This window comes from Ochotona curzoniae, unplaced genomic scaffold (assembly GCF_017591425.1).
Source record: "Ochotona curzoniae isolate NIBS_2020 unplaced genomic scaffold, NIBS_Ocur_1.0 scaffold_4683, whole genome shotgun sequence".
NCBI classification, from domain to species: Eukaryota; Metazoa; Chordata; class Mammalia; order Lagomorpha; family Ochotonidae; genus Ochotona; species Ochotona curzoniae.
Window position 1 is genome coordinate 18,312,147 of NW_024467121.1, and position 17,567 is coordinate 18,329,713.

Genomic DNA, 17,567 nt, shown 5'->3' on the forward strand with positions numbered 1-17,567 from the left:
TGGTCATTCTTTGTTTTCTAGGCACATCTGCAGCTGAGACCATTCCAGAAGGAGATAAACAAGCCATTGCTAAGCACACCCCCAGGACCGGTCCTCTAGCAAAGGTGGGATCTGAGCAGTGTAGAGCAGCGCTCCTCACTAACCTAACCTCTAACCTCATATTCTTCACTTTGCTCTAACTGACATGCCTCCTAGAGGTAACCTCCATAAGCAGGCCTTCCTTGGCTGCATTTGTCACTTACTGGAACCTTGGCCTACCAAATAATGAGCACTGAAGGAGTACTTGGTATTCACACCAGCATTCAGGAACATTCAGAATTCCACTGTGAGAAAAGACCTAGCAAATGGAAGGACTAGCATTCAAACCCAGCCTTGCTTAGCTCCTTCCACTTCACTGTAATGAAGGAAAAGGAGGAGTTAGGCTGTGGTTCCGTGTGGAAGCACGAGGGTATGCATTCCTGAGGCTTCGAACAGCATCCTAAATGATAGAGGATGTGAGTTATTTTTTATTCTTCCTGGTACCCATTTTAATACAATGCCCCCTGTAACACAGATGCTGCAGACAGCATGGGCTCAGGGATTTTAGAACCAAAACCACAGCCCAGTATGCTAGGCAGCTTAGTAGGTGATAGAAATTGATTAATCTCAAGAACAATTCTCTGGTAAAAATCTTACTTTCAGTCTCAAGATCAACTTTTCTTTCTTGGCTGGCTGAGAAAAAAAGAGTTCAGTCTCTGGGGTTTCAAGGATCCTCATCTTTTCCAAAGTATATTTGGGGCTTGTTGGTTCCAATATTCACCTGTCCTCCTTGCAATCTCTCAAAAAAAAAAAAAACCCAACAAAATAAAACAAAACAAAACTGAAAAATCCATGATATGGTTGGACCCTTCAACAGCCATTGTTGTCAAGGCACAATATTAGTCTCTGAAGCTGCTATGACACATGTCAGATGCAGAAGTCCTATCAACTGGCACAATGTGTACTTTTCCCATCATCAAATAGGTCACTAACCCTTGCTTACTGGGAAAAGATAGAGCTCTACAGAAAAATGAAATCAAGGAGGAAAGCAAAGGTTCTATCTGAACTGAGGCAGCAGTGACCTCCGCAGAGATAAGGGCCTAACTTCCCTACTTGGCAGGTCAACAGAACCTGCCTGAAGGCAGCATTCCCACAGGTTCCCAGGTACATTCTTCTGTGGGCAATAACACAGCTATTGGAAGTTATGCATGTGACCTTAGCTGCCCAAGTCTGGACTCGATGTTAACTCTCTACACTTGAGGGATTTATGAGGTCATCAAGGACACAACCTGTTCAGGCTGCATGCCTCCAACACCATATCTGGCACAAAAAGGTGTGGTAGTAATATCATTAATTATTTTTTTTCTCTCAGTACTAGTATATATCTGCAATATCTACTATGCCTTATAAACATTAGCCCATTTATCCCTCATACAACCCTGTTGCTTTCCATACTTCATAGTTGAGAAAACAGAGTTTGAGGTTAAAATGATCCAAGAAGCGTTCAGTATACAAAAGCAGATGAACAGGCAACCCCTATGGTTAGCCTGGACTTTACAAGCTACTTGGAATGTAGAAGGCATTTCAGGTATTTCTTGCCTCAAATTTCTACAGGAAAAAAAAAAAAGTTCTGATCCTGAGCAGTCCCTAACAGCAAATACATCTGAGGCTGAGTTTTGTCATGTAGCTTATAAAAGAATGGTGCTCAACTGACATTGTCTGCCCCTCAGTCATTTCCTGCCACCACTCTCAAGTGCTATGTCATTACGTGGAGTCTGTGTGAAACGGGGAAATGGCTACGAGAAGCACCTGCCTCCAAATTCCTGAGCTCTACTGATCAGGCCAGACTAGACAAGAGCGAGCTCATCCACAGGCTGCACAGGCTGGAGGCCAGGCAGCCCTTGTGTCAAGGGCTGGTCTGACAAGCCCAAGCCCACTTCCTGGAGTTGATCAGATCCAAGTCCCAGATCTACGGAGAGAAGCATTTGTTGAGCATCTCACAGAGTTCCCTCAATCCCAACCTTCCTACTCCTTATAAAGGTCTGTCCTTCTCCCTTCTACAGAACAACAGCAGAGCCAATAGCCTCCTCTACTCATCTCTGCCCTAGGGGTGAGCAGGCAGAGACCTGGGATAAAACTCAAGAGTGCCCTTAAATTAAACTGGGTGACGGGCCAGGACAGGGTTCCTACAACAGGTGAATTGTGAGCTGACTCTTGAAAGTAGCTGGAGCCAGACACTGAAAGTTGTGCCAGCACTGGAAAGCAGCACATGCAAAGGTCTAAGAATAACAGCAACCATTAAGCCAATCCTCCTATGACCCGGGAGCTGTGTTAAGCACCTTGTGGATACCATCACAATTATTCATACTGCTTGTTTTCCCTGTTGGAATGTCAGTTCTATGGGAAGGGACTCTTCTCGCCACCTCTGTATGCCCCATGCTTCCTGGTTATATGGAAGTCCTAACTCCCCAGTAACTCATATAAGACTGGTGTGGGGGACTCAAAGGATGCACACAAAGCCCGTGAGAGGACACGAAGAATGCCCTCAGAAACCAGACTTGCTGACACCTTCAATCTTGGACTTCTAGTTTCTGATTCTGAAAAATAAATTTCTGTTTATCCTGTGGCATTTTGTTATAAAATCAAGTGTTAATATAATAGCAATGTTAAAGTTTAAGATTATGAGAGCTCTGATTATGTCTACTTAGTTCTGAAGTCCCAATGAAAATTTCTGTGCTTGGTTTCATACTTTAGGACCCTTATAAAAATCTCTGCATTGAGCAAATGCAAACCAGACCTTTTCAATAACTAACCAGCACACTGAACTTTGCATGGTGGAAAATTTACCATGAAAAACAAAATATATGCATATATATAAAACGCAAAGTCATTTTAGAAGGGGGAATTGTATATACTCCATCTCTGCTCTTTCCAAACTTTGTTTTTTGTTTTGTTTTGTTTTGTTTTTAAACCAGTCCTAATCTTGTTAAATGATATAGTAGAAGTTGTTGGGAAATGTGAGGTCTACATTTTTGCTGCTAGAGTCACCACTCTGGGACTATTCTTAAAACATTAATTACTGATCTTGCTCCTCAGTGATTTCTACTCTATAAAATGAGGGGTTTTTCCTAAGATAAAATCTTCCATACATTCAAGGATTAATACCCTACCAGCTTATAGGTTTTCTGGGTTTTGTCCCTAGGAGGAATTTCTCCTCCCTGTACTTTTGTACCATCTTTGCTTTCCAGGTTTTCTTATCTTGTTCCTTATTTGGTTTTCAAAGCCAAGTATGATCTTGCCTCTATCCAGCTGTGAGTGATTTTTTTTTTGGAAGTGGGATTAGAGGCAGACAGAGATCACCCATAGAGCTGGCACCTTTCCCAAATGGTGTACCTGAGCCAGGATATTCTGGCGTCCCATGTGGGGTAGCAGGAAACCCAGCACTTATGCCCGCTTCCATTGGAGCAGCCAGGAATTGAACTGGCACTCAAGTGTGATGAGCAGGGGGATATGGCCAAGTCTGCTGTGTCAGCCTCTAGCTGTTTAGCTATATTTTTACTTTTTAAAAAACACGTACATGTTATTTAACTTTCCGTTTTACCATTTTCATGCATAGGGCTTCCTCCTCTGCCATTTTGTAGTTAAAAATAATACTCAGTGTGGTAGCTTAGCACATAAAGTCCTCACCTTGCATGCACCAGGATCCCATATGGGCGCCGGTTCTAATCTCAGCAGCCCCTCTTCCCTTCCAGCTCCCGGAAGCAGTCGAGAACGATGCAAAGTCTTGGGACCCTGCAGCCGTGTAGAAGACCCAGAAGAGGCTCCAGGTTCCTGGCTTCAAATCAGTGCAGCTCCAGCTGTTGTGGCTGCTTGGGGAATAAATCAGCGGATAGATCTTCCTTATCTGTCTCTCCTCCTCTCTGTACATCTAATAAAAATTAAAAAAAAAAAAGAGAGTAACCTATCAGGTATAGTCTTGACTCCCAACTTTCTGTTTATGTGGATTATGACACTTAGTTGTCTAGGTATATTTGGAAGTTTCATTTTGTCAACTTTGATGCCTGGTACTCCGATCTCCATTATACCCTTCATTGGAGATTATAAATGTTTTGTATGTGTGTTTACCTTCACTTTTTGTTTTATATTTTCAATGGAAGTTGTTTTATATTACAGTGATGATTTTTTGTCATTTTAGGATTGGCTCATTTCATTTAGCAAAATGGTCTCCAACTGGAACCATTTAGTTGCTGCTTAATTTTAACCAACAGTCTAAAATGACTCTTGGCAGTCAGAGTGGCCTAAGGGGCCCTCAGAGCAAAGAACAGGGATTAACTTTAAGCTAGATCCTTAGGCTTCCAAAGGCCTTAGAAGCTTCTCAGATGCTAAATGGGAATCAAAAGGAGGCAGAAACACAGAGATAAGGTGAGACAAAGATGAAGATTTTCCATCTGCTGGTTCACTCCCCAAGCAGCCACAACAGCTGGAGCTGTGCCAACTGGAAGCCAGAGGATGAGAGCTTCTTCTGGATCTCCCATGTGGGTTCAGGGGCCTAAGGTTTTGGGCTATTCTCAACTGCTTTCCAAGGCCACAAACAAGGAGCAGGATGGGAAGCGGGGCTGCTGGGATTAGAACTGCACATATGGAATCCTGGCATGTTCAAGGCGAGGACTTTAGCCACTAGACTACTGTGCTAGGCTCTGATAGCTTGATTTTTTTTAATATCTGCTTCCCTTTAATAAGTCATGAGGGGGCAAAAAGGACTTGTGAAAGACTGGAGAATCACAGGAATTCCTGAAATCCAGGTAGCTTTGAGAACAAGAAGGGGAGGAAAACGGGTTGGTGGAGAAGAGGGGGAGAGGATGAACTCTCAATAACTTCTTCCTGTTCCAAATTGCATGCAACGGCCCTTGGCTGGCGCTAGTTGGAAACTGGAAGCTAGAAACTCAGTATGTCCTTTCTATAGGATGGAAGGAATCCAGTTACTTGAGCCATTCCAGTTGTCTTTAAGTCTCCATTATCAAAAAGCAGGATGCAGACATCAAACCTTGGCACCTTAACTGCAAGGCCAAATACTGGTTCTTCTTTTAAAGCATAGCAAGTTTCTTTGTGGCTGGTATATAATCTTTCAGTCATCAATAACCTATCTTTGCTAATGTAAACAAATAAAGCTACTATGTGGGAAAGAATTCTATTTCCTCTACTTTATTTATGGGTTCCTAAAAGCCAAGATCACCTAGTGAGCTTATTTGTCCTAGATGACAGTGACTTATCACTGCACAACCAATTTTCACACATTCTCTACCCCTTGTATAATTTATGACATGAAGAATGGCTCTAAAATTATCCTTGGCTTCCTATAATAACCTAACAACTAAAATGTAAGTATAATAAAACTTATTAACTTCTCTGGGGTGACATAGTGGCTCAAATGCTTAATCCTCTGCTATAGGAGTTGGCATCTCACATGAGCACCGGTTTGTGTTCTACCTGCTCCACTTCCGATCCATCTCCCTGCTTGTGATTGGGAAAGCAGTGAAGGTTGGGCCAAAGCCTTGGGACCTTGTACCCACAAAGGAGAGCCAAAAGAAGCTCCTGGCTTAGGACCAGCTTATCTTTGGCCATTACGGCCTTCTGGGGAGTGAACTAGAGAATGAAAAACCTCTTTGTCTCACTCTCTGTAGATCTGCCTTTCCAATAAAAAGAAATCTTAAACAAATAAACAAAACCCCCACAAAAAAACAAAAACCTCTCTTTTCAACCAGAAAGAAGCAAGGACCATCAGGCCAGTGGTGAATATTGTAATAGGGTTGGATGACAAGCTTCCCGTAAGTGAAGTTTGGAATTTAAAGGCTGTTAAAATATTCTTAAAATTCAATGATTCTCAATTGCATATTAGCTATAGTGATTCTTAAATCCATGTAGATTATGTAAGCCAGCCTTGTAATCAATACACCGAAAGAAATGGCACAGTGGCTGCTCCTGTAGTTTTTAAACATGTCTGCCTCACATTAGCTTTTACTGATATGCCATATACCCTCAGGTAAAAGCATCAATGCTGCCTAGGCTAAAACCCTGCTGTGCCAGTTTCCATCCTAAACATCATTAAGCCTATTCTTTCACTAGACTGCAAAGGATACTTTTTGTCTTGTCACAGAAGGTAAACAAAATCAAGTCCCTACGTCACACAAACATGAAATCCCTGAAGTAGAAGCAACCTTTCATTGAAATGCTAGAAATTAATCTCTGAATGTAATTTGCCCACTCAGGAAGTACCCAAAGCCCAAACCAAAGAGAATGAAACCACACGGAATGTAAATTACAACACTTTATTGCAGCATTGGCAAAGGTCAAATTTCTGAAGCTGGTGAAGATTGGGCAGCATTTCCAAGTGAAATGGTACAACTTTACAAGTTTTGTTTCCTATTTAAATCTACATGCAGAAACTGAAACATGGTAAAAGAAAAATGCAAAATAGCTAGAAAAAGATGTAATCAAGTTGTAGCATACAGATGTGCTCTCTAACTAAATCCACTATGCCTACTGGGAAGCAAACGAAAGACAGCTATTCTATTAAATTAACAGATTGTCAGAAACAGACTAAGAACCCTCCTTTCTATTTGGGGGTAAGGTGGGGAACAAAACAAAACAAAATGAAAACAAAAGCAAAATAAAAGCTCTACTTGTTTCCATACTTTGTTTAGAGACACAGGCTGTAAACCCATGAAGGTCAACAAAATATTCTGATCCACTTCTTGTTGTCCTTCGTTCGTTTTCTGTGACATGCTGACTGGCACATTTTGTTTTCAATGATACTTACAATGGGCTCAACTCTATCCCTGCTTGTAGGCTGGTATCAGACTTTTCTAAGCCATCTGAATTCACACTCTTCGCGTATTAACAGTCTTCACATTTTTCTTTCATGCTAATAGGCAATTTTGTATGACTGACTCCGATGGATAAAGCATTTTTTTCCTCCCTCATCCCTGGTTCTTCTTGAAACAACCTCCTAAACAAAAGCCTTCCTGGTGGATTTGTCTGGTATTTGGATATCTCTCATCATTTTGTTGTCCTGCATGTAAGTTTTCACTAGAAGATTTTACTGTTTACTCTATACTTTTCTACTTTAGTCCTGGAGCCCCCAAAAGTATCTTCTTCCAACATGAGATGTTCAATTCAGAGACACTGTAACTCAATTAAGTTAAAAACTCAAGTTCATTTACCCTATATCATACCACCATAACCGTTTCTTCTCCGGCTCAACCACCTCTTTGACGCTCTTCTGGGTGTAACTGCTCAGTATTCAGGTGAACCATCTCATTTCTTGACTGCCATTCTCAAGAGAAGATTAACCCTCACGTGATTTCCATTACAAAAGGCCTTTTCTGCCTTGTCTGGAAGCTTCGGCTTGTTGGCTTGTTCCGGTGTTGGCAGAGGCTGGTGTTTCTGCCCCATGGCCCCAGCCTGTCCCAGGTTTAGATTCACAACTCTCTAGACCGACATGCTGAGATGTGTCCACTGCTCTCATTCAATTGCTGGAGGACTCCACTATCCACAACATCAGATACAGGACCTAATGAAATGACACGTGCTGCTGGATCAACGTCTCCTAAAGGTACAAACAGGGTGACATTAGAAGGCTTACTGCCGTAGGGAAAGCTTGAGCAAGAAGCAGACCCTTAAATATTGCCAACTATCATCCAATGACTTCTTCAACTTGGCTCTTTTTTTTTTTTGAAGTAGCATATGAGGCTACTTCAAAAATTCATGGCAATGGGATTAAAAGGCAACTTCATATTGATGCGAAAATTTATTAAAATCATGCATTTTGTGACAACATGTATTTCTGTGAACTTTCTGAAGAGCCCTCATATGTATCCATTTCAACTCTTTTTTAATCAAACTTACACATTTTGCAGTAGCCTCATATACATGCTCTCTACTAACTTCAGACAAAACAGGAGCACTCTGACAGTTGCTTCAAGAAATTTTCTCTGAATAATTTCTAAAACGCCAAGAATTCAAGGTTGGTGTCACTGCTGAACTAAGTAGCCCTGAAATTCACGTGCTGACACATGTACTTCCAGTCTCCCAGAATGTGAGCTTATTTGGAAATAGCAGTCCTGCATATACCAGGACCATGTCATTGTGAAAATGACACATGCATGCACACACAGAAGAACCCCATGTAAATATGAAGGCAGAGGGCACAAGGATTCCACAGATGAAGGAACACTGATATTTGCAAAAATATTGGGGAAATCAGTGAGGAGAGGGGAAACCCCAGAGCCTATGGAATTGCATTGTCAAAAAAAATAATAATAATAAAAACTATGACCACCACTACTACTACCGCTACAAAAAACACTGACAGCTAGAAGAAATAAGAGATGCTTGGGACAAATTCCTCCTCACAGCTGCCAAAAGGAACTAATCTTCCTTTGACTACAGGTCTGTTGCCTCCAGAGCTGTGAGACAAATCTCTATTGTGTAAGCTACTCTGTTAGGATAGCTTGAGCAGACAACTACAATCTGTTTTTCACAGAGAGAGTTACATCAGCAAGAAACTTGCACAGATGAAAATGTGAATATGGAAAAGCAGTTCCTCACTCTATACATCTAACTGTGCCAGAACTGGTATGAAGGCAGGGGGAACCTAACAATTATTCCCTAAAATAATGAGATATCCCCCAAGACAAAACAAAACAGCAATATTAAATACAATATTTTAAACAAATATGAAGAATGACAGGAAACAACATTCAAAGTACTTTTTAAAGGGCCAAAACTGTGGTTCAACAAATAATCCTCTATCTGCAAGTACCAGGCCTCCATATGGGCACTGGTTTGTGTCCTGGCTGCTCCACTTCCCATCCAGCTCCCTGTTAAAAGTGGCAGAGGACAGCCCAAAGCCTTGAGACCCTGCTCCCTTGGGGGAAACTTCAAAGAAGCTCGTGCCTTCAGATCAGCTCAGCTTCAGTCACTACGGTCATTTGGGGAGTCAACCAGTGAATGGAAGACCTCTTTTCCTGACTCAACTTTCTATAAAACTTCCTTTTCAATAAAATATAAATAAATCTTTTAAAAGTATTTGTTAAATATGATATAACACTGGTTACAGTGCAAACCATTTGCTTTACAGGCAATCATTCCTTCTGAGTGAGTTAAAATTCTAAGAATACAAAAAAGTATTTGTAACATACACCTCTGATTAAATGTATGCCACCATCAGTAATTGAATCTCACAATAAAAACAACAAAAAATGCTTCTTCTTAAAAAATGTACTTCCTAAGGATGGATTTTCTTCCCATAAGACTTAAGGCATGTCAAACCCTTGTTACTCTAGAAGTGGTCTACATGTTGGTGCTTTAAATAACACCTGCAGCTTATAGGAACTGAAACAGAACCTGCATTTTACTAAAAGTCTGGATGATTAATATGTATTTGAAAGTCAGAAAAACACTGAAATTTGTACAAATCTGGAGCCTCTACACTACATCCGCATTAATGCCTGTGCTCCTGCTCTGTTAACTCACTGTAAACAAATGCCTATTGTTTGTTAAAGGACTGAAGCTTTAATAGACACTTCTATTTCAAGGCTCCCCTGAGTGGAAAATACAGAAATAATTGTGACTAATGCCTGGGAGTCTATCAAAATTCCAAGATGAAAAACCTCTACGATACTTTAAAAAATGGTCTCTGCAAGTGAACCCCCTTTAACTGCCATTTAACGTCACAAACACTAGAAAGGGATCAAGCCCCCGCCTTACAGTCCTTCACAATGTGCTCTGCAGTCCTGCCCACCCTGCTCCAGGGCACACCCATTCCTACCAACACAAGTCTGGTTCAGGGTTAAAATTAGAAGATGGAGAGAGGCCAAACCACCAGGAGATTCCATTCCATTAGTTCATTCTTTTAACCAACTACATTCCTTCACTCAATACTGAAGTTTAAAAAATGGCATAGAATATTTGGTACTTGGAAAGGCGTGAAACCAACATTTACCTGTCCCTAAACTTTCACCCACCCCTACCTTTGAGGAGCACTGACTAGGAAAACAGCACCCTTCTTAAGAATGAAAGGCAGGTAGACTAATTTTCTTTTTTCTTTTCATAACAAGTTGAAAAATTAGCACACAAGTTGGGACCCTCATATAAAAATAAAAACAGGATGAAAAAGCTTGGGAGCAGAACTGAAGGAAGAAAGTTTATTAAAATAACTCAATAACATTGTAACAAGTTTCCTTTTACATTTAACAAATACTTACTGAGTATCTATTAGGTACCCAGCACTAACATCTACAAAGGAGATATAATGAAAACAAGATATGACAAGAGTTCCTGCCCTTTACTCTCCCTGGGCATGGTAAGCAGGAGAAGGAATATGGGAAAACACTGAGTCACAGCAGCATATTTTCCCTGAATTATGTCAGACTGAGACCTGCATAAAGAATAAGAGATATCCAGGGGCAACAGCAGGAAGCTGTTCCAGGGGAGAGGCCAAAAAAAGAACTGGCAGGAACTGAAAAGCAAGTTTGGTTGAAGTAGGGAAAAGAAAAGACAGCAAAAGATGAAGCTAACACAAATGTACCTGAACAGGCTCTTGTTACAGGAGTGGAGAGGTTTGAATTTTACCCTACAAACCCTACAGAGTTCCTGAACGGTGAAGCAGAAGGGCTCACATAGTCAGATTTCAGATTTGTATCTTAGAAAGAACATCAGTATAGCACAGGGAACACACTGGACGGAAGGTGTTGAAACCGGAGACAGTAGTCAAGGTGAAACCTGTGGCAATAGTCCAAATGACAAGTAACGGTAGCTTGATCTTGGCAGTGGAGTGTGATAAAATCATCCAGTATGACAGGATTTGTTCATGAACTAGATGTGGGAATGGAGGCAGAGGGAGGAGTGAAAAATGAAACATCTGTCCTCATTTGTACCATAGAGTGGCCAACGCTTGCATTTACTGAGATTGAAGACAGAGGTGAGGAATGGGGCTCCGGACAGAGGACACTCTCAAGTTTATTTCTGAGACCTAGAGCCAGACCAAAGTGTAAGATCTGCATTGCGGATCTGGATGGTACTGGAGCCAGAGAGATGACATCTCCTATGGAAAGCGTAACAAGAGAAGACAAAGACCAGGCTGAGTCTGAGGACAGCAACACCAAGGAGGGCAAATGCATAAAGAAGTTAGAGGGATCAAAGAGGTAAGGGAAAACAAAAGAGTCATATAAGCCGAGAGAAGTGGATATGTCAAGAAAAGGATAAGGGACCATGGTATGAAGTGTCACCGAGACATGGCACGAGCAACAACTGTGAGGCAGGCAGGAGGCTGGGGACCTTGACCAAGGTGGCTTCAGCAAAGTGGGAGGTGAAGAAGAAAGAATAAACGTGGCCAATTCTTTCAAAGAGTGAGAGGGAGGTGGGAGGAAAGAAAAACAAAGTTGAAGAATTTTGAAAAATAGCCACTGGTACCAAACCAAGACAGACGTTCTTTTGTATTCAAAAATACATTAATTGTAGGCCAGGCTTACCAATGTGCTCTCCCATCTTCATCTTTGCTTCCTACTGCCTAAGAAATGCTTTGTACTTGACAGAATCCCAGAGTTTTTAAAAATAATAAATGAATGGAGAAGAATTACTTTTCAAGTATCTGGGCATATGAAGTTGCTACCAGATATAATGATCACGATAAGAACATTGTAATAGCTTTGTTGTGTGGTAACTAGACAAAGAGGGGAATACACTACTACATGTATATTCCAAGTTGTTCTAAGAAAATGCAAAAGCAGGAAATTCATATTTTTCATTGTCTATTAGTCTAGCAAGCTAGTTTCTCCATTTTAGCAGTTGTGAAACAGATTTCATCAAAGGCATTTTAGTGACACTTTTTTCTTTTTATAAAAAGATATGAAATGCTTCATGAATTTGTACGTCATTCTTGTGCAGGGGCCATGTTAATCTTCTCTGTATCATTCCAATTTTAGTGCATGTGCTGCCGAAGCAAGCACTTTAGTGAAGCTTTGAGAACTAAAAATAATCTAATGTCCTATGACATTTAATTTGAGGGAGTTATATATTCTAATTTGAATTAAAAAAATATACTCAATAGATGTTAACAAATACATTTACACACTTCCATGAGACATCAGTCATTTGAGTGCATAGTTTTAAAAAACTGTTATCAGGACGTGAAAAGATGTTCGGTGAGTAAAAGGGCACTACTCCCTTAATGATAATCCATTTCTGCTGAAGCCGGAACTGTCCCTTCCACACTTCCTCCAGGATCCCCAACAGCAAAGTGCCATCCACAGTCGCCGTGTTCTCAAAGTAAACCTTAGTTCCCTGAGGGGATGACACTGGCACAGGCAGATGACATCACTATCACTTTTTGATTCTAACTTGACCACAAGACAGAAAACTGAGCTGTTGGTAGTGTGTTCTAGAAAATCTTTAAATAACTTAAAAAACATCAGGGTCCCCAGGCCTGGCGCTGTGGTCTAGCAGTTAAAAAACATCAGGGTGGTTTTATGAGGAACATCTTCAGTAAAAAATTTCTCAATTTTAATTATTTCATATTAAACAATTTTAAATTATTTTTAAGTTGAACTGGTATGCATTCCATCAAGAAATTTTATAACTTAAAAACAAAATCTAGTTGAAAACAAAAGTATATCTTCATGCCCGAAAGTCTAGCAAACAAACTGCTAGTTTTCGTACACACTAAGATTAATTAATCCTGATTTAGGCAATCCTCACATAAACTCTGTGTATTCCCTTGAACTATTTATAACTAGTCATTTCTATACATGTAAAAGAGTAAGAAGCCCACTTAGACTGAAAGCCAAGATGTGTCCAAGTTAATGTCTTCATAAGAAACAGCTACAGGTGTTGACTAAAACAGATTTTTCTTAAAAATATACCACTCAAAGACACTGCTATTTTGTTATTAATTAGACTTTTATCACTGAGTATAATCTATAATTCTCAAATTGACTGCAATGGACATCACACACACACGCACACACTCAACAGCTAAGGAAGAAGTTAAAGATCATTTTACCTCCCACCAGTCTTAAAGATTAGATCTGCATTAGGTGCTCCCTTTGGATGTTGGTAACGAGGCCGTCGCTCACGATTGGTGTTTGCTGGAGCCGGACGCTGTGCAAGAGACTGTAACATTTCTGTAACCAAGAGCAAAAGAGAAAATGCTGCTAGCTCTCATAAATGCAATCCCTTGATTAATAAAATGTAAAATCAAGTCTATTTGTCTCATCAGGTAACTAAAAAAGACTAAATGGTCACACAGTATTTAAAGAAGCAAGCAAGGAAATTCTTACAATCTTGCAGGGTCCCCATTTTGTTAAAGGCACTACAGGACACAATGTTTGGAGCAAGAGCACTGGTTCAAGTCCGCACTGTGCCACTTACAAGCTACTGGACTTCAGGTTCTCCTTTCCTAAAGGTCAAATATAAACGGTAACATCCTTAAATCATGGAATTATTGTTGAGGACTGGATACCTTGCAAAGAGTACCTGTAAAGAGCATCTCACTAATCCCATCACAGTAACTACTTGCTCTGGCTATTATCAATGTTGGATACCAACTGACAGAAAAGAATCTGAAGTGGGATTTTTAATACAGAAAACCAGAAATATTTATTTACACAGTGCTTTTGAACAGTCAGCAGTTTTTTAAACACTGCTATACAAAGCAACTAAAACTATATTGGGGGTCTAAACTCTGCATATAGCAAAAATGACAGAAGGCTGGCTTATCAAGTGCCTATGGTCTGTTACATAAAGTTCAGTTAGCTCAAGAAGGCTATATAAAACTCACAAAAGCAACAGATTTCTCTTTTACAAATAATTCTGTACCTTGATAATCTTCTTGTTCTTGCCGTTCATTGATATCTAGAGTGAGCTTTTTCATTCTCATTCTCTCTTCCTGTTCTGCTTGTTGCTGGTTCCAATGATTTGCCGCAAGTTGGGAAGACATGGGCACATTAAGGATCTTAAACTGAAAAACAAAATAAATCATAAGTAGCTTGAAAAAAAAAAATTAAAGTAGAATTAAATGACCTTAGAAAATTACAATGGATCAATAGGTTAATTCTCTTCCTGGAGGTGCTGGGATATCAGACGGATGCCGGTTCATGTCCTGGTTGTTCCAGCTCCCATCCAGCCCCCTGCTTGTGGCCTAGGAAAGCAATAGAGGATGGTCCAAAGCCTTGGGACCCTGCATCCACGTGACGAATCTTGAAGAAGCTCCTGGCTCCTGATTGGCTCAGCTCCAGATATTGAGGCCAACTGGAAGTGAACCAGCAGATGGATGCCCTTTCTGTGTCTCCTTTTCTCTGTAAATTGGCCTTTTCAATAAAACAAATAAATATTATTGTCATTAGGGCCCGGCGCAATAGCATAGTGGCTGAAGTCCTCACCTTGCACGCACTGGGATCCCATATGGGTGTCGGTTATAATCCCAAAGGCCCCGCTTCCCATCCAGCTCCCTACTTGTGGCCTGGGAAAGCAGTCAAGGACGGCCCAAAGCCTTGGGACCCTGCACCCGTGTGGGAGACCCGGAAGAGCTCCTGGCTTCGGATGGGCGCAGCACCAGCCATTGCACTCACTTGGGGAGTGAACCATCAGATGGAAGATCTTCCTCTCTCTCTCTCCTCCTCTCTGTATATCTGCCTTTCCAATTAAAAAAAAAAAAATCTTAAAAAAAATAATGTTCATTTGTTATAAACTAGGTAACAGCAACCATCTTGGAATAGTTAGCAGTGCTATTGTGGCAGAGAGAAAATCTAGAAAGACTGGAAAGAAGTCAAAGGCCACAAATCAACCTTCCCCGAAAGCACAAGTTCCTCTTGACTGCACCCTGCTAGAAGCACACATCTACATACAGGGAAAGACCTCATTCTGTGGACCCCTTAGTACAAGGATGATTGTCACAGTGACTTACATAAAACAAATCATGATCTGTATCCTTTTCATGTTTAACTGCTAGGCCTGGAAAAAGATTTTTCAAGCCTGTATTAAAGATTTTCCACACCTGGAAAATGGTCATTTTTAATTACTTCTGAATATCTGTCAATTTTGCGATCTGTTTCCAAGGATGTATTTATATCCACATAGGACTAGCCCCAACTGTTTGCTTCCATTAACATAAGAAAAAAACCCTATTATTCTCTTAATAATCCAAATTTTTCAAAATATAGGAAGATACCAAAAAATGACAAATGAAAAACATCTCAAATTGAACTTCCTGCCAACATCCTTAATTATACAATTATTTGCACACAGATTTATATATATAACATATGAAATGAAAACTTTATAAACTCTTAAAGATTTACTTATTTTCATTGCAAAGTCAGATATCTGCAAGTATGTATGTCTGTCTCAGTAGGATGTAAATTTCATAATGGTGGAGTTTGTCTTTAACTTTTTAAAAGAATATTTATTTGGAAGGCATAAAGAAATAGACAAGGGATCTTTTATCTATAGGTTCACTCCCCAAATGCATGCAGCAGACAAGGGTTGGCCAAGCTGAAGCCAGAAACACCTTTCATACGCCTCCTGTGGGTGGCAGTGAACCAAGTATCTCCACCATCATCACGTCTTTCATGGTGTGCATTAGCCAGAAGCTGGAATCAACAGTATCAGAACTCAACACCAGGCATTCTAATATGGAATGGAGGTTTAACCTGCAGTGCTCCAACTCCCGCCCAGGGACTTTGACCTATTGTAGTCTCAGATCCACAACAGCATCTGCCACAAAATACATGCTTAGTACATATTTGATGGAGTAAATTTATGGCACAGTGGTAAGACTGCCACTAGGGATGCCAACTTTCCATACTGGAATGCCTCACTTTGAGTACCATTTCTGCTTTTCATTCCAAATTGTTGTTAATGGGCACTCTGGGAGGCGACAGATGACTTGAATATTTGGCTCTGCTACAGATGTGGGAAACCTGGGTTGAATTTCTGGCTGTTGTGTGGAACTGGAGAGCAAACTAGTGAATAGATATTTCAAATGTATAAAATGCAATACTGAAACTAAAACTGGCACAGTATGGTCCAGTGCAATTGCTCAGTGCCTAAATCCTTGCCTTGCAAGCACCCGGATCCCATATGGGTGCTGGGTCATGTCCTTGCTGCTCCACTTCCCATTCAGCTTCCTGCTTTTGGCCTGGGAAAGCAGTAACAGGATGGCCAAAAGCCTTGGGATCTGGCAACGATGTAGGAGACCCAGAAGAAGCCCCTGCTTCCTGACTTCAGATTGGCTCAGTTCAGGCCATTGTGGCCACTTGGGGAGTGTTAGAAATAAACATCTGATAGATGAATGCTCAATTTCCTAAAGCAGGTGTGAAGAACATTTTATCTGCCACAGGTCATCTGGATGTTTTATAAGATCATTTGTGAATTACAGAAAACCATTAATCTAAAAATCGGCCTTCTTGCTAGCCCCACCTGTGGGACTTACCACAGACAGACCTAATGATTCTGCAAGTATTACACTGCTCTGGACCATATGCTCCCCACTCTTGCACCTAGAAAAGCAGCTAACTTTTGAGAGTTGGTTTAGGGGAACCATCTACAAAGACATGGGAGAAGCTGGGGAAGGAGAACTATATCTTCAAGAAAGTCCCAGCCACTGAGCATACTCTTGAGATAAATTAGTTAACATCTTTCTTTCTCCACGCCGAGATTGATTCCTACTGAAAGCCACATTCTTTACATGTTTTTACAGACAGATATAAATTTTAAATTTAAATATTATTTCCACTAAAAAGTATGCACTCTGTAGAAGTCAGATATTTTCCATACCACTAACAGATTAAATTTTTACCATCAAACACTTGAAAAGTTCATAATTCTTCTCTCTTCACAGGCAAAAGACGATTTAAATTGGTTCTAATGCTGTGGCAAAACTAATTAAGACACCACCTGTGACACCAGCATCTCATGTGGGAGTGATGGCCCAGTCCTGGCTGCTCCACAACTGATGCAACTCTTTGCTAATACACCTGGGAAAGTGCTGACCTCAGTACTGAGGGTCCCTGCCACACTCATGAAAGACCCAGCCAGAGTTCCAGGTCTGCTGGCTTTTGCCTGTCCCAAACCCTCAAAGCTGCAATTTTTTGAGAAGTAAACTAGGGGATCAAAGATCTTTCTCTCTCTCTCTCCCTTCCAAAAAATTTTTAAAACTTAGAAACAACAACAAAGGATAAGTTAGAACATAAAAAAACAAAGCCAATCCCTATTCTTGATAACTGATAATCCTTACCTGTTGTTTATTGCCTTTTCTTGTCAGCATGACGAACGGCATGGTGTCCGAGGACTCTGCCTCTCCTTCCCCACCACCCAGCGGGGGACCTTTCTTCAATTGGCTTTTGAGATGCAAAGGAATAGCAACATCAAGCTGGTGCACTTTAACAGATTCTCCGCTTCGTTGCTTCAAAACAGGAATTAAAATGTATATAAATACTAAGATAAGAAGGATATGCACTAATAAAAATTATAAGCAGTTCATTCCATGCTGT

At 40.6% G+C, this 17,567-nt stretch overlaps 1 protein-coding gene and 1 non-coding gene across 6 annotated transcripts in view; both read right to left on the minus strand.

Annotated features, from left to right (window-relative positions):
• Positions 1-6,330: 6,330 nt before the first annotated feature.
• The window catches only part of UPF2 (UPF2 regulator of nonsense mediated mRNA decay), a 99,725-nt gene continuing 88,488 nt past the window's right edge, over positions 6,331-17,567 (minus strand). For 4 of the 5 annotated variants that reach the window (XM_040968165.1, XM_040968166.1, XM_040968169.1 and 1 more), the window contains 4 exons: positions 17,312-17,479; positions 13,894-14,035; positions 13,079-13,199; positions 6,331-7,624 (listed from right to left, as the gene is read on the minus strand). In XM_040968165.1, coding sequence (XP_040824099.1) covers positions 7,615-7,624; positions 13,079-13,199; positions 13,894-14,035; positions 17,312-17,479 — 441 coding nt within the window. In that variant the 3' untranslated portion in view covers positions 6,331-7,614. Of the gene's footprint in view, positions 7,625-13,074; positions 13,200-13,893; positions 14,036-17,311; positions 17,480-17,567 lie in introns of those variants that run through there. The other variant, XM_040968167.1, reaches the window with a different exon arrangement.
• On the minus strand, positions 11,920-12,026 carry LOC121148260. The gene has a single exon (XR_005882537.1). It is a non-coding gene; the product is annotated as a U6 spliceosomal RNA (small nuclear RNA).